The sequence below is a fragment of the Pristiophorus japonicus genome, chromosome 16, assembly GCF_044704955.1.
Source record: "Pristiophorus japonicus isolate sPriJap1 chromosome 16, sPriJap1.hap1, whole genome shotgun sequence".
In the NCBI taxonomy this organism is placed as follows: domain Eukaryota; kingdom Metazoa; phylum Chordata; class Chondrichthyes; family Pristiophoridae; genus Pristiophorus; species Pristiophorus japonicus.
In genome coordinates, this window is record NC_091992.1 from 93,593,803 (window position 1) to 93,611,580 (window position 17,778).

The 17,778-nt window shown below is 43.2% G+C and overlaps 1 protein-coding gene across 2 annotated transcripts in view; it reads right to left on the reverse strand.

Annotated features, from left to right (window-relative positions):
- Window positions 1-17,778, reverse strand: part of LOC139226659 (ras-related protein Rab-40B) — a 94,861-nt gene that overhangs the window by 19,152 nt on the left and 57,931 nt on the right. Inside the window, exons 3-4 of one of the 2 annotated variants that reach the window (XM_070857566.1) lie at window positions 16,075-16,135; window positions 3,059-3,136 (exon numbers count right to left, since the gene is read on the reverse strand). In XM_070857566.1, the coding sequence (XP_070713667.1) occupies window positions 3,059-3,136; window positions 16,075-16,135 (139 nt within the window). The remainder of the gene's footprint in view (window positions 1-3,058; window positions 3,137-16,074; window positions 16,136-17,778) is intronic. The other variant, XM_070857567.1, reaches the window with a different exon arrangement.

Consider the following 17,778-nt stretch of genomic DNA (forward strand, 5'->3'; position numbering starts at 1 on the left):
TAAACAGATTATAATGATGAAGTTTGACAACAGTGTCTGAATTAAATGCAGCAACTGTGTCTGTAAACAGGGATTACATAGCTGTACACAATATGCATTTGTTTTATAACGGATGTTTAAACATCCACTGAGCCACTGCCAGCACAGTGGTGTGTTTTATTTCGGTAACTTTTAGAAAACATATTTATGTGCCCTGTTGGAATACTTTATGGTTTAAATGGTCATGGTATCACAGCATCCTTTCCCTTAGCATTTTTCACGTTAGAGCAAATGAGGGAGAAAGGGGAACTTGAATCTTGTCTCTATCTTTGAATAACAGTTTAAAAACACAAGGACACAGATTGCTAAACACCCAGGTCGAGGAAAAGCCTCATACCCTGATAAGTGACTATCGTTTAACTGTGGCGACTTGGCAACTAAAGATTGGCTTACATACTTTAGCTGTATTATTTGCAGGTCACCTTGTCGTTTAATATAACACTATATATCAATTATATAAAATCTAATATTGTTATTAGTCAATGTAATAAAGTTCGTTATTATAAAAACCATTCGTGTGTGAATCATGAGCGGCGTTATTGTCGCCGAACTAACACTTTGTTGTGACGGTAACCACGGAGGAAATTCTCCAACATGTCGCGTTTATTTTTTTAGGGTTAAAATAACTTAACTCTTAGAATCTTCTGTTTCCTTAATAAAAACATCCCAATAATGGATAATCAAGGGGCTATAGAGAGGGAGGAACATAATACAATCACCATCACTAAAGTAGTAGTATTCGGTAAAATAATAGGACTAAAGGTGGGCAAGTTCCCTGGACCCGATAGCTTACATCCGAGGGTCTTAAAAGAGGTAGTGCAGAGATAGTGGATGCATTGGTTGTAATCTACCAAAATTCCCTGGAATCTGGGGCAGTCCCAGCAGATTGGAAAACCGCAAATGTTACGCCCCTATTTAAAAAAGGAGGCAGACAAAAAGCAGGAAACTATAGACCAATTAGCCTAACATCGGTCATTGGGAAAATGCTGGGGTCCATTATTAAGGAAGCAGTAGCAGGACATTTGGAAATGCATAATACAATCAAGCAGGGTCAGCATGGTTTTATGATAGGGAAATCAGTTTGACAAATTTGCTGGAGTTCTCTGAGGATGTCACGAGTAGGGTGGATATGGGGGAAACCAGTGGATGTGGTGTATTGGATTTCCAGAAGGCAATCGATAAGGTGCCACATAAAAGGTTACTGCACAAGATAAAAGTTCACAGGGTTGGGGGTAATATATTAGCATGGATAGAGGATTGGCTAACTATCAGAAAAGAGAGTCGGGATAAATGGGTAATTTTCCAGTTGGCAAACAGTAACTAATGGGGTGCCGCAGGGATCAGTGCTGGGGCCTCAACTATTTACAATCTATATTAATGACTTGGCTGAAGGGACCCATGACTTGCCAAGTTTGCTGATGCTACAAAGATGGGTAGGAAAGCAAATTGTGAAGAGGACACAAAATCCGCAAATGGATATAGACAGGCTAAGTGAGTGGGCAAAAAAATTGGGAGATGGAGTATAATGTAGGAATGTGTGAGGTTATCCATTTTGGCAGAAAAAATAAAAAAGCAAATTATAATTTAAAAGAAGAAAAATTGCAAAGTGCACCCAGGGGTCCTTGTGCATGAAACACAAAAAGTTAGTATGCAGGTACAGCAAGTAATCAGGAAGGCAAATTGAATGTTGGCCTTGATTGCAAGGGGGATAGACTATAAAAGCAGAGAAGTCCTGCTACAACTTTACAGGGTATTGGTGAGGCCACATCTGGAATACTGCATACAGTTCTGGTCTCCATATTTAAAAGGAAGGATTTACTTGCATTGGAGGCTGTTCAGAGAAGGTTCACTAGGTTGATTCCGGAGATGAGGGGGTTGACTTTTTAAAGATAGGTTGAGCCTATACACATTGGAGTTCAGAAGAGAGGTGATCTTATCGAAACATACAAGATAATGGGGGCTCGACAAGGTGGATGCAGAGAGGATATTTCCACTCATCAGGGAAACTCTCAGACTAAGGGGCTGCCCCTTTAAAACTGAGATGAGGAGGGAATTTCTTCTCTGAGGGTTGTAAATCTGTGGAATTCTCTGCACCAGAGAGCTGTAGAGGCTGGGTCATTGAATATATTTAAGGCAGCAAAAAGACAGATTTTTGAGCGATAAGGGAATAAAGGGTATGGGGAGTGGGAAGGGAAGTGGAGCGGAGTCCATGATCAGATCAGCCAAGATGTTATTAAATGGTGGAGCAGGCTCGAGGGGCCAAATGGCCTACTTCTGCTCCTATTTCTTATGTTCTTATAAACCTTCAATAGAGATGCATATATCCAATAAAGAAATCACAAATATAAAGTTCACCTGGGCTAGATTATTTTACATATTATTTCTCCTTTTATCTCTCCCACCCAATGCTTTACAGTTGTCTTACACTATGCACCTTGTTGAAAAGATCAGAGGTAACCTGCTTCCACTACCACTCTCACCAAAAGTTGCAGGAAAGTGCACTCATCCTTAGCTCCTCTGTATAGAAGTATACAGCTTCCCGTTGGTTCTTCTGCAGAACAAAGCCAAGAACTTGCTGATGATTAAACAGCAGGGGCAACTCTGTCCTTCAGCTGCATGCACCAGCTTGTTTGTACACCAATGGCAATCATAAATACAAATGCAACACAAAACATATCCCAGTACAGGTTAACTAATCTGTTGTCAGCAATATTACAGTTTTCATTCACCTTGCTTTGCTTTTAGCTTGTCTTCAATTTATGAATGCCCACTCTTTCTTCCACTGAGACATAACTTTCTTAATGGAAAACTATTTGAACAAAATAACTTCTGCACTACAGTTTAATGCACCGATTGATGAAAATAGTTAAAATTACAACCTGCCTTTCACTGTGTAAATCGGAACAGAAATAAAAGGCTCATTTGTCTCCAACAGAAATTCCAATAAAATGGACCTACTTCTACTTCAGCATTTAATTCAATCACCATCGCTCACCACTAGATTTGAAATGTGCCTTACCTCATCTATCTCCTTGATCCACCTGTCGATACCATCAAATGACCAGCGATTTGTAATGTCGTAGACCAAGATCACACCCTATGAATTTCAAAGAGAGCTTGTATAAATCCAATTGTTCACTAAATGTCTTGCAACTCACCAAAACAAAAAGCAATTTCACGACAAGATATTCTCCTACTTACCTTTCCAGCAACAAATGCCTATCCTTTTTCAAAAATGTACTTCCATCCCTTCCTTCACAGGGTTTGTTTCCCCATTCATTACTCCTTTTTCTGGTTTTAACCTTCCTCATTTCTATTCTTCGGTTTCTTCCTTTGATTATGTAGCTTGTTTCTTTGCCTTTGCCTTGGCTACACTGTTATTGCTTATTAACTATTGTTATTTTTATTCCTTCCTAATATTCTCAATTGTTATTTGTTCTCAACTGTAAATATAAGCAAAATACTGTATGAAATTTAGGTACAGTGAAAAATGTTACATGCAGAATTGTATGTGCATCTGCCTTTTAGTTAGGGAATCCTTTGAGGTTGTTGTTGCTGGACAACACAATATAATAATTTTAGAATGAATTTGTCTGTTCCCAGATTGCTACGTTTGCACAGAAATAAGTTATTCTAAAAGCAGAAATGATCAAAATTCATCTTATGCGAGTCATATTTGACAAAATTACACAGTGGCTTGACTCCCAACCAGGTTCTTTGCTTTGTCTTTGTTATAGTACTTTTACTTATTAACAATCAATTTCAAACTCCTTTACATTTTCTTTCTCAAGCTCTTTCTACATATTAAAGCAAATTAAACATTCTATGAAATATAGGTGCAGCACAATAGGTTGCTAGTTTTAATCTTCATGGTGCTGGTCATTCAAACCTGCTCACCACAGTTCTCAGCCAGGCTGCTGGATGGAGCATCAAGTCAACAGAGGTATTCCAGCCAAGCGCATACAAACAAAAATGTTTTTTGTCTAGCCTGTGGAATCCAAATCATGCCACTGAGTGGCCAAAATGATGAAAATAATGACAATAGCTGGAACAATCCATTACCAAGGGGACACAACTATTCTGGCTGGAAAAAGAAAGCATTGTGCTCAGCTTGAATCAAAAAGTAATAAAAAGGAGCAATGTCTGCAATTGCTCCTTTCATAGTGTTAGAATCATACAGCATAGGAGGCCAATCGGCCTATCGTACCTGTACTGGCTCTTTGGTAGAGCTATTCAATTAGTCCCACTCCCCTACTCGTTCCCCTTAGCCCTGTAATTTACGTTCCTTCAAATATTTATCCAATTCTCTTTTGAATGTTACTATTGAATCTGCTTCCATCACCCTTTCAGGCAGTGCACGTCAGATCACACCAACTTGCTACGTAAAAAAAATGTTTCCCCATGTTGCCGCTGGTTCTTTTACCAATCTGTGTCTGCTGGTTACCGACCCTTCTGCTACTACAAAACAGTTTCTCTTTATTTACTCTATCTAAACCCTTCATGATTTTGAACACTTCAATCAAATCTCCTTCTCTGCTGTAAAAAGAACCACCCCAGCTTCTCCAGTCTCTCAACATAACTGAAGTTCCTCATAGAAACATCGAAAATAGGTGCAGAAGTAGGCCATTCGGCCCTTCGAGCCTGCACTGTCATTCAATGAATTCATGGCTGAACATGCAACTTCAGTACCGCATTCCTGCTTTCTCACCATACCCGTTGATCCTCCTAGTAGTAAGGACTACATCGAACTCCTTTTTGAATATATTTAGTGAATTGGCCTCAATAACTTCCTGTGGTAGAGAATTCCACAGGTTCACAACTCTTTGGGTGAAGAAGTTTCCCCTCATCTCGGTCCTAAATGGCTTACCCCAGAATTGAACACAACCGCCCCCCCCTCCCCTACCCAGTGTGTATCTCTCTCGGTCTGTCTGTGTTTTTCTCTCACTCTGTGTCTGTCAGTGTCAGTGTCAGTCTCTGTTCGTCAGTGTCTGTTTCTGACAGCGGGGGGGGGGGGGGGGCGGGGTGGGGGAAGAAGAGGGAGGGGGAGAGGAAAGGGAGGAGGCTGAATGGGCCCGGCTGACGTGAAGAAGCCGGGCCCAAGACTTCGGGCGGGGCCCGCCTCCAGCAAGGTAGGTGGCCGGGGGTAGCCGGACCGGGAGCGGGGTCATCGGAGGGGTTGGGGGGTCGCGGAGCGGGAGCCGGGGGGTTGAGAGTGCCAGCTGGAGCCAGAGCAGGAGCTGGACCAGGGAGGTGCAGCCTGATCCTTACAGCCCCAGTGAGGCCATTTGGCCAGGGCTAGGGGCTGCGTGCTTCGGCCCCTCCCACACAGTTTTGGGCCCACTGTAGAGCACCTGTGCAGAGGTCCCGGCACTAATTTCAGCACAGGGACCTGGCTCCGCCCCTCACAGCTTGTGCTGCGCTGCACCTAGGTGCAAAGGACCTGCAGGGAGCCGGAGAATGTGTGGTATTTTTTTGCCGCACTTTCGGGCGTCCAAAACTTGGGCCCAATATTTCAGCTGAGGCCTGACCAGTGATTGATAAATATTTAGCAGAATGCCCTTGCTTTTATAATCTATTAATAAAGCAAAGGATCAAATATACTTTTTTTTTAAAAAAAACAGCCTTCTCAACTGATGGGGTAAAAAGGCGACTTCTCTTCAAGGTGGATTCCCTGAAATAAGGAATCAACATCAGCTCTTATAACAACCATGGAATCAAATCAGACGAAACCTTGGATTCACTTTTTCAATCGTTATTCAAGCATATGCAGGGGAAGCGTCTCAGTCCTCGCCGTCTAAGAATGGACCTTCCATGATTGATGGTTTTACACATAGTTATACAGTTTGAGGCGTGCTGGCCTTGTGTTCACTATTCTATGGCCATTGGTTGGCCTACAACTGATCAGTGGAGCTATATTGATTTGTTAACCCTCATCAGACTGGCTGCTGAGTGGTTTCGCAACCTCTCCATCTCCCATAGCATGTGGAGCCGATCTCAGTCTATTGGAATGTGTTGTTCTACAGTTTTAACCTTGCTCTGGCTTTGCCAGCTTGGTCTGCAGTTTGTAAAAGATAAGCACACAAGCATGAGCTGCACCCTTTAATCTGATTACATGCCATATTTGGGCCTTAAGTATACTTTTTACTTAAGTGTGCTTTTCACTCCCTTACATGTACCTTCAAAGAATTGTGTACATACACTCCAGGGTCTTGGTGTTCTTGCACCCCTTTTAAAATTGTACCATTTAGTTTATATTGCCTCCCATCATTCTTTTACCAAAATGTATCACTTCACACTTCTCTGCATTAAATTTCATCTGCCCATTTCACTAGTCTGACTATGTCCACCTGAAGTCTGTCCTCCTCATTGTTTACTACATCTGTTGCCAAAGTTTTCCTAAAATAGAAGCAAAATGTTGTTTAAAAATGGAAACAATGTTTTTTTTATTTTGGAGCAGGTAAAAATATATGAGATGCACTATGTCTGGACTTGCAACAAAATACACTGCTAATATGTTAGAATTCTGTACACATTCTATTTTACAGAGCTCAGCATAAAATGTAATTTTGAAATGGCAAAGAAACTGACTCAGAACTGATAAAAACACCAAAATTTACAAGAATATAAACATTTCAAACGCTTAAGGGATTAAAGAATCTTCTAATTTATTGGCAGAGACCTAATGAGTTTTATAAGAAACTGTTACAAACATTCATTAATTTAAGTTTAATACTTGCCTTCATGCTGGTGTCATCACCTGACTGAAAGATCCTGATTGCCTAGTCTAAGATGCTTGATGGTTTCAGTGTGTAATCCCAGCACACATGAATAATGCTATTAAATCAAAAGTTCCATCAACAGACATCCAACTTAAATAAGACTTGAAATAAAAAATAGAACTGCTATGGCTCCCTTATGTTAGATTCTGGGCGCTATGATTTGATTTATAATCTTTAAATCAACACGTCTGCCAGTTTGAGAAAATGCTCGTCACCTACCCATACATATTACTTTAAATTTATACAACATGAACTATTTTGGAAATGAGTTTAAATTCCTGGGCTCTCATGAGATAGCATCAATGTTTTGATACATAGCCACACACATGGCTTTTGATCTTTCAATTCTGTCCAATTTATAAAATAATCAGTGTATGAAAGCTAAGCTGTGTTTATATAAGACAGCTACTAACACAAAAAAGTATAACATTCACATAACAAGAATTAGGAGCAGAAGGCGGCCATTTGGCCCCACAGGCCTGCTCCGCCATTCAATAAGATCATGGCAGATCTTCTACCTCAACTCCACTTTCCTGCACTACCCCCATATCCCTTGATTGTCTCAATAGTCAAAAATTGAATCGATCTCCGTCTTGCATATACTCAACGACTGAGCATCCACTGCCCTCTGGGGTAGAGAATTCATAATTCACATATTTCGTTACCTTGATTTAAAGGCAAATAAATAAATGACAATAAACCTTATTACAAACCCACGTGTTACAGCATAGTTCTATAACAGCTTCTCTACCAAAATAGACAACTTTAGCTTCGACTACAGGATGTTTGCGACAACCACACTGCAATATCAGTTACTTTAAAATGGAATTGATATGATAAAGTAATGTTCCAACATTGTGTAAATTTAGCGTAATATTTAATGGTTTAGCTTAGTAAATTTAGCGTAATATTTAATGATTTAGGTTAATAAATTTAGTGTAATATTTAACAATTTAGGTTAGTAATTGAGTACACAAATTTGTAAAGTTTTCAGCACTTTAAAAGTTTTGGATAAAATTCAGTCTCAATTTTCAAGATCAATTACAAATATGGCTAATTTTGTTTGGTGGCTTTCTGCACAACAGGGTCAGCATGGTCAATGCCGGCAATAATATATATGTTCCTACTTTTTCCACACAGTTCCAGTGTGAAGCACCCCCTTCAAGGGTTACATCTGTCTACACAGGGTCCATAATGTATCTTAACCCCAAACTCAAAATAATACCTCTTACTGCATCAGTATGACAGCTATTTTACTCACATCCGCCCCACCTCCCTCCAAGTGAGGCGCCAATTGGTGCTGCATTGTGGGCAGTTTTGTGCTGTATAATAGTGCACACTTATAAAACTGGTTTGAGACTGTCAACTTGAGTAATTTATACTGCAGCTACAAGTTTGAAACCAGTTACTGCCTCGCTCCAATTGAAATTCTCATGTTCAGGAGAGAGTTCTACATACGTGTATATATATGCATGCGCAGAGCACCGCTCACAAGGGTTAAAATGTCATTCAGCCTGAGTGAGAGCATGCGCATTCTCGAAACATGTAAATCTGGGTAAGTTTTAAAATGTGCTCAGGAGATTGAAGGGGTCCCTTGGTTTGAAACTGCATGGGGCAGAAGAGGGAGGAAGGAATTTGCATTTATGTAGCATCTTTCACACATTGGACATCCCAAAAGTGTTTTACAGCCAACAAAATGTTATTTTGGAATTGTAGTGTAATGTAATGAAGGGAAATTTGACAGCCAATTTGTGCACAAGATCCCTCAAACAGCAATGAGACAAATGACCAGATAATCTGCTTTAGCAATGTTCCGTGAGGGATAAATATTGACCATGACGCCAGGATTACTCCCCTGCTCTTTTTTTTTTTTACAAAGTGCCTTGGGATCTTTTACATTCACCCGAGGGGGCAGACAGGGCCTCGGTTTGACGACTATGTGTGCAGGAAGTGTATCCGCCTCCAGCTCCTGACGGTCCGCGTTGCGGAGTTGGAGCTGAGGGTGGATTCACTCTGGAGCATCCACGATGCTGAGAATGACTTGAGTATCACGTGTAGCGAGTTGGTCGTACCGCAGGGAAAGGGTCTACAGCCAGATAGGGAATGGAAGACCAACAGGAAGAGCAGTGCAAGGAAGGTAGTGCAGGAGTCCCCTGTGGTCATCCCCCTGCAAAACAGATACACTGCTTTGGGTACTGTTGAGGGGGATGACTCATCAGGGGAGGGCAGCAGCAGCCAAGTTCATGGCACCGTGGCTGGCTCTGTTGCACAGGAGGGCAGGAAAAAGAGTGGGAGAGTGATAGTGATAGGGGATTCAATTGTAAGGGGAATAGATAGGCGTTTCTGCGGCCGCAACCGAGACTCCAGGATGGTATGTTGCCTCCCTGGTGCAAGGGTCAAGGATGTCTCGGAGCGGGTGCAGGACATTCTAAAAAAGGGAGGGAGATCAGCCAGTTGTCGTGGTGCACATTGGTAAAAAAAAAAAAGGGATGAGGTCCTACGAAACGAATTTAAGGAGCTAGGAGCTAAATTAAAAAGTAGGACCTCAAAAGTAGTAATCTCGGGATTGCTACCAGTGCCACGTGATAGTCAGAGTAGGAATCGCAGGATAGCGCAGATGAATACGTGGCTTGAGCAGTGGTGCAGCAGGGAGGGATTCAAATTCCTGGGGCATAGGAACCGGTTCTGGGGGAGGTGGGACCAGCACAAACCGGACGGTCTGCACCTGGGCAGGACCGGAACCAATGTCCAAGGGGGAGTGTTTGCTCGTGCGGTTGGGGAGGAGTTAAACTAATATGGCAGGGGGATGGGAATAAATGCAGGGAGACAGAGGGAAACAAAAAGGAGGCAAAAACAAAAGACAGAAAGGAGATGAGGAAAAGTGGAGGGCAGAGAAACCCAAGGCAAAGAACAAAAAGGGCCACTGTACAGCAAAATTCTAAAAGGACAAAGGGTGTTAAAAAAACAAGCCTGAAGGTTTTGTGTCTTAATGCAAGGAGTATCTGCAATAAGGTGGATGAATTAACTGTGCAAATAGATGTTAACAAATATGATGTGATTGGGATTACGGAGACGTGGCTCCAGGATGATCAGGGCTGGGAACTCAACATCCAGGGGTATTCAACATTCAGGAAAGATAGAATAAAAGGAAAAGGAGGTGGGGTAGCATTGCTGGTTAAGGAGGAAATTAATGCAATAGTTCGGAAGGACATTGGCTTGGATGATGTGGAATCTATATGGGTAGAGCTGCAGAATACCAAAGGGCAAAAGACGTTAGTGGGAGTTGCGTACAGACCTCCAAACAGTAGTAGTGATGTTGGGGAGGGCATCAAACATGAAATTAGGGGTGCGTGCAATAAAGGTGCAGCAGTTATAATGGGCGACTTTAATATGCACATAGATTGGGCTAACCAAACTGGAAGCAATACGGTGGAGGAGGATTTCCTGGAGTGCATAAGGGATGGTTTTTTTAGACCAATATGTCGAGGAACCAACTAGGGGGGAGGCCATCTTAGACTGGGTGTTGTGTAATGAGAGAGAATTAATTAGCAATCTCGTTGTGCGAGGCCCCTTGGGGAAGAGTGACCATAATATGGTGGAATTCTGCATTAGGATGGAGAATGAAAGAGTTAATTCAGAGACCATGGTCCAGAACTTAAAGAAGGGTAACTTTGAAGGTATGAGGTGTGAATTGGCTAGGATAGATTGGCGAATGATACTGAAGGGGTTGACTGTGGATGGGCAATGGCAGACATTTAGAGACCGCATGGATGAACTACAACAATTGTACATTCCTGTCTGGCGTAAAAATAAAAAAGGGAAGGTGGCTCAACCATGGCTATCAAGGGAAATCAGGGATAGTATTAAAGCCAAGGAAGTGGCATACAAATTGGCCAGAAATGGCAGCGAACCCGGGGACTGGGAGAAATTTAGAACTCAGCAGAGGAGGACAAAGGGTTTGATTAGGGCAGGGAAAATGGAGTACGAGAAGAAGCTTGCAGGGAACATTTAGACGTATTGCAAAAGTTTCTATAGATATGTAAAGAGAAAAAGGTTAGTAAAGACAAACGTAGGTCCCCTGCAGTCAGAATCAGGGGAAGTCATAAAGGGGAACAAAGAAATGGCGGACCAATTGAATAAGTACTTTGGTTCGGTATTCACTAAGGAGGACACAAACAACCTTCTGGATATAAAAGGGGTCGGAGGGTCTAGTAAGGAGGAGGAACTGAGGGAAATCCTTATTAGTCGGGAAATTGTGTTGGGGAAATTGATGGGATTGAAGGCCGATAAATCCCCAGGGCCTGATGGACTGCATCCCAGAGTACTTAAGGAGGTGGCCTTGGAAATAGCGGATGCATTGACAGTCATTTTCCAACATTCCATTGACTCTGGATCAGTTCCTATGGAGTGGAGGGTAGCCAATGTAACCCGACTTTTTAAAAAAGGAGGGAGAGATAACAGGGAATTTATAGACCGTCAGCCTGACATCGGTAGTGGGTAAAATGATGGAATCAATTATTAAGGATGTCATAGCAGTGCATTTGGAAAGAGGTGATATGATAGGTCCAAGTCAACATGGATTTGTGAAAGGGAAATCATGCTTGACAAATCTTCTGCAATTTTTTGAGGATGTTTCCAGTAGAGTGGACAAGGGAGAACCAGTTGATGTGCTATATTTTGACTTTCAGAAGGCTTTCGACAAGGTCCCACACAAGAGATTAATGTGCAAAGTTAAAGCACATGGGATTGGGGGTAGTGTGCTGACATGGATTGAGAACTGGTTGTCAGACAGGAAGCGAAGAGTAGGAGTAAATGGGGACTTTTCAGAATGGCAGGCAGTGACTAGTGGGGTACCGCAAGGTTCTGTGCTGGGGCCCCAGCTGTTTACACTGTACATTAATGATTTAGACGAGGGGGATTAAATGTACTATCTCCAAATTTGCGGATGACACTAAGTTGGGTGTGAGCTGCAAGGAGGATGCTATGAGGCTGCAGAGCGACTTGGATAGGTTAGGTGAGTGGGCAAATGCATGGCAGATGAAGTATAATGTGGATAAATGTGAGGTTATCCACTTTGGTGGTAAAAACAGAGAGACAGACTATTATCTGAATGGTGACAGATTAGGAAAAGGGGAGGTGCAAAGAGACCTGGGTGTCATGGTACATCAGGCATTGAAGGTTGGCATGCAGGTACAGCAGGCGGTTAAGAAAGCAAATGGCATGTTGGCCTTCATAGCGAGGGGATTTGAGTACAGGGGCAGGGAGGTGTTGCTACAGTTGTACAGGGCCTTGGTGAGGCCACACCTGGAGTATTGTGTACAGTTTTGGTCTCCTAACTTGAGGAAAGACATTCTTGCTATTGAGGGAGTGCAGCGAAGGTTCACCAGACTGATTCCCGGGATGGCGGGACTGACATATCAAGAAAGACTGGATCAACTGGGCTTGTATTCACTGGAGTTCAGAAGAATGAGAGGGGACCTCATAGAAACGTTTAAAATTCTGACGGGGTTAGACAGGTTAGATGCAGGAAGAATGTTCCCAATGTTGGGGAAGTCCAGAACCAGGGGACACAGTCTAAAGGATAAGGGGTAAGCCATTTAGGACCGAGATGAGGAGGAATTTCTTCACCCAGAGAGTGGTGAACCTGTGGAATTCTCTACCACAGAAAATTGTTGAGGCCAATTCACTAAATATATTCAAAAGGGAGTTAGATGAAGTCCTTACTACTAGGGGGATCAAGGGGTATGGCGAGAAAGCAGGAATGGGGTACTGAAGTTGCATGTTCAGCCATGAACTCATTGAATGGCGGTGCAGGCTAGAAGGGCCGAATGGCCTACTCCTACACCTATTTTCTATGTTTCTATGTTTCTATCTCATCGAAAAGACAGCACCTCTGACAGTGCAACACTCCCTCTGAAATGAGACTTGAACTCGTAACATTCTGACTCAGAGGCAAGAGTGCTACCACTGAGCCAAGGCATCTTCTCTGCCAATACTGCCATCTTTAGCTTGGAAAAATAGAATGTTTGCGCCAACCCAAGTATATTGGGGGGGAAAATTGCAGTCGGAGGCTTCTGTCGGACGAATGTCTCCGACCCGAAAAAATTGTACGAAAATACCTGGTGGTTACGGAGGCACCTTCGATTCTGGTCGGAGGCCTTCATTCGATGCGCAACATATGGGGAGATGACTCCCCTGTACGTACGGAAATGCTGGAGTCACGTGGGCCTGGACCACCAATCATAGGTAGCATTCTCATTGATAATAATGGGAACTCTGTTTTTACGAGTTCCCATTACTATCAATGAGAAAACCCTCCTAAAGCAAGAAACACAGCACAATAAATAAAAAAAAACACCTCACATTTAAAATTAATTCAAATTAAATGTAATTAAATGTTTTAGAAAAAATGTATTTTTTAGAATTTTTTTTAAAAGTGTGTTTTAATAGGGTTAAAAATAAACTTACCTTAATGGACAGGGTTTTTAATATAAAAATTATTAAATTTAATAATTATGTTTTAAAACTCTTGCATTGGTAAAAGTAAGCTATGCGCCTGCTTTTACCAGGCATAAAAGTTTGAAGGACATTCGCTGGGCATGATTTGGGCAAATAGCCCAATCTCTCCTGCGCGAATGTCCTTCGCCTGGGGATGCGGAGGATCTGTCAAGAGAAACGGAAAAGCTGGTTTTTGGCACATGCGCATCTCGTCCCCAAAATGGCTTATGTCAGGCTTATGTCCGTACGGACCTGGCGAGGCTGGAATTTTCAGCCCAATATCTAGTATTTTGGGCCCAAGTTTCCACAAGAAAAAAAACGGGCGCCCCTCCGAGCTGGGCGCCCGTTTTTCACGCCTAAAAAAATCCTCGGTATTCTCCACCGACTTACAGGTCCTGTGGCACTCGGCGCAGCCGGCACGAGCTGTGGGGGGGGCGGAGCCAGGTCCCTGCGCTGAAAACAGAGCCGGGACCTCTGCACATGCGCGCTACAGTCGGCATGCAAGTGCAGTAGCTCCAGGCGCCAAACTGTGTGGGAGGGGCCCGAAGCACGCAGCCCCTAGCCCTGGCCCAATATGAATGAGGCTCCTCCCACGGCCAGCTCCTGCTCCCCGCCCGACCAGACACGACACTCGCTCCCACCCCCCCCCCGCCGACCAGACCCGACTCGACACCCGCTCCCCCCGCCACCCGCTCCTGACCGAGACCCGCTCCCCCCCCACCGACCCGACACCCGCTCTCCCCCCCCCCGCCCCGACACCCGAGACCCGCTCCCCCCCGCCCGAGACCCGCTCTCCCCCCACCCCACCGAGACCCGCTCCCCGCCCCGAGGCCCGCTCCCCCCCCCGCCCCGCTCCGAGGCCCGCTCCCCCCCCCCCCCCGACCCGACACCCGCTCCCCCCCGCTCCTGTTCCCCGACCCCCCCCCGCTCCTGTTCCCCGACCCCCCCCCCCCGCTCCTGTTCCCCAAACCCCCCCCTCTGCTCCTGTTCCCCAACCCCCCCCCCCGCTCCTGTTCCCCAACCCCCCCCCCCCCCTCTCTTCCCTCCCTCTCCCTCCCTCTCTTGCTCAGCGGCACGAATAGCTGCAGAATTCTCCCTGGCTGAAGCACTTTCACACAGGTGGGAAGATGGTTTATTTAATCTTTTCTTGGCTTATAAATGTTTATTCAGGTTGGATTTATTTGTATAATATTTGTAGAAGTATAAATAAGGATTTATTGTCGAATTTAATGAGTTCCCTTCCCCCCCACCTCGTTCTGGGCGCCTAATTTGTAACCTGCGCCTGATTTTTTAATGTGTAGAACAGGTTTTTTCAGTTCTACAAAAATCTTCACTGGCGCCATTCTATTTTAGTTTGGAGTACATTTTCAGTGTGGAAACTTTCAAATCAGGCGTCAGTGGCCGGACACGCCTCCTTTTGAAGAAAAAATTCTGTTCTAAACTAGAACTGTTCTACCTAACTAGAACTGCAGAAAAAAAAAATGTGGAGAATTGCGATTTCTAAAATAGTCCGTTCTCCACCAGTTGCTCCTAAAAATCAGGCGCGAATCATGTGGAAACTTGGGCCCTTTAAAACAGAACTTATTTAATCTGACCAAATACTGCTACAATACTTCAAATATAATGTAATCTTTAGTGATTTAGGTTAGTAATTGAGTATACAAATATATCATGTTTCAGCACTCTATGCACTATCAACCTAAATTAAGTGAGACAGCCTCATCCAGGGGATCTCATTACGTTCCTCTGGAGTTAGATTAGGCAATTACAGACCAAAATTGAGGCCTATATATGAAAAATTAAGACAATAAATAAAAAAAAGAATTCTAATTGCATACGTCATGACCCGATTCCAATCCTTTGACAAATTAGATCTGACCTCATGAGACACTGAGACAATCCATGATTACCTGTAGTCATGCAGTGCACCGCGAAGAAATCATCATTTGATTTATAAATCGCAATGTAGTAATAGGGAACAGAGGAGCCTATAGTAAAATATTATCGCAAAAATATACTGTCTCCCTAAAGAAACAAGATCAAGGCAACAATATTTTCTCAAGCTATAACATCTGGGTTTTCTATTGGACTGTTATCTCGTAACACTGAATGATTAGCAACATGAAATCTTCAATGAACCAGTTCGTGCACACTGATGTTACTCTATATGTAGCAGCTACTCAAGAAAGTGACAAATCAACCACTATTTCAATTGAACTTTACATTACTTCCCCATGTCCGGTTGTTTCTAAGCCGGCAATAATAGGCTATTCCCTGTTGCTAAGCCAAAGCCATGAAGGACTGATTTCTGGGAGTCCATATTCCTCTTCATTTAACAGGAAGGGAGATCCATGCACAGTAAACACATACTAAAATACTTCAGGACATTCCAGAGTAGTTTGCCAAACCCAAATCCATCACATAAATAGCGATGCCATTCCCAGACCAAAATTTAACACGCCAAAGGAAAATATTTTATCAAGTGAATTGACAGCAGATTTGTACACCAAGTAATTACTCTTGACAGAATGAGTTGAATAACCTTTTTTAAAAAAAAATTGGTTTATTTCTCAGAAATTACTATCTGTTCTTCTGCCTCCCAGTTCAAAAATGAATTATTTATGCAATGTTTGTAAATGTCTCAAAATGCATTCTTTTCGTGGATAGAAGAGATACCCTCAGGATCAGCTTGTGAAGACAGTGTTAAATAATACATATTTTAATTTAATAATAAATGAAATTAGTGGGTTTTTTTTACCTGGGCTCCTCGAGAATAGGAACGGAAGATGGTGCAGAACCTGCCTTGCCCAGATGTATCCCTGAAGATAAAAAGAAACAGTAAAACATGAAATATAGTTTGAAAAAATACTTCAACAGAAAGAACGAACACATCAGAAAAAGGAAGAGAATACCCAAGGACAGACTTGCAAGTATAATAAACTTCTGTAGCATCTTGTTCAGAAGCCCTTTGTCACCCTGAAAGCATTTTGACAGCGACTGTGAAAGATTATCCATTGCAAACATAGTGGGAGCTGCGAGGAAGAGAAGATGGCCTGAAATATCTGCGGCCATTTTTCCCAGTTTTCGCTAACCACTTACATTTATATAGCACCTTTAACATAGAAAAATGTGACCAGGCACTTCACAGGTGTGAGAATCAGAAAAAGTCAACAGCACCAAAAGGAGGAGATATTAGGTGGGTGACCAAAAGCTTGATCAGAGAGATGGTTTTAGGATGATCTTAAAAAGGAGGGGGAGGTGGAGAGGCAGCGAGACTTAAAAGGAGGAAATTCTAGCGCTTGGGACCTTGGCTGAAGGCACGGCCACCAGTGGGTGGGAGAAAGGAGTGGAAGATGCACAAAAGTCTGGAGTTGGAGGATCGCAGAGGTCTGAGATTTATAGGACTGGAGAAGGTTACAGAGATAGGGAGGGATGAAGGCATTTAAATCCAAGATAGGGAATTTTAATTTTGAGGCATTGGGGGACTGGGAGCCAATGTGGTTCATGAGCACAGAGATCATGGGTGAGTGGGACTTGGTGCGGGATAGGGTACGGCAACAGAGTTTTAGATGAGCTGGTTTATGGAGGATAAAGGATGGGAGGCTGGCCAGGAGAGCATTGGAATAGATGATTCTAAAAAGGTGACAAAGGCATGGATGAGGGTTTCAGCAGATGTGCTGAAGTAAAGGCAGAGATGGGTGATGTTACTAAGGTGGAAGACTGGATAAGAGAGGCTAAAGACAGGGGATGGAATAAGTAGGGAGGGTACGGAGATTGTGACAGGCACCGAATGCAATGGCTTCAGTCTACCCAGTGTTTAATTTGAGGAAATTGTGTTTTATTCAGAACTAGATGAACACTAACAATGAGTGGGGGGGGGGGGGGGTGGTGAGAGGTGGTAGGGGTATAGTTGGGTGTTGTCAGCATACATGCGAAATTTGACACCACACCTTCAGACGATGTTGCCAAGGGCAACGTGTAAATGAGGAAAAGGAAGAGGCCAAGGATCAATCCTTGAAGAAATTCAGAGGTAATGGGTTGGGAAGAGAAGCCATTTCTGGAGATGCTTTGGCTACGATTGGATAGGTAAGATCAGGCTGTCCCACTCAGGTGGACAACGGAGAAGCAGCCTTGGAGGAGGATTGTGTGGTTGATTGTAAAAGGCTGCAAAGAGGTTGAGAAGAATGAGGAGGGTTAGGGCACCAGAGTCAGTCACAGAGGATATCATTTGTAACTTTGATTAGAACTGTTTCAATGCTGTGGCAAAGGCACAAATCTGATTGGAGAAACTCAAAAAACATGGAGTTGCAGGAAAGAATATGGATTTGGGACGAGGCAACACATTCAAAGATTTCCGAGATGGATAGAAAATTGAAGATGGAGTGGTAATTTGCAAGGACAGAGGGAACGAGGGCCAGTTTTTTTTTTGACGAAGGTGATGATGGCAGTTTTGAAAGGGAGG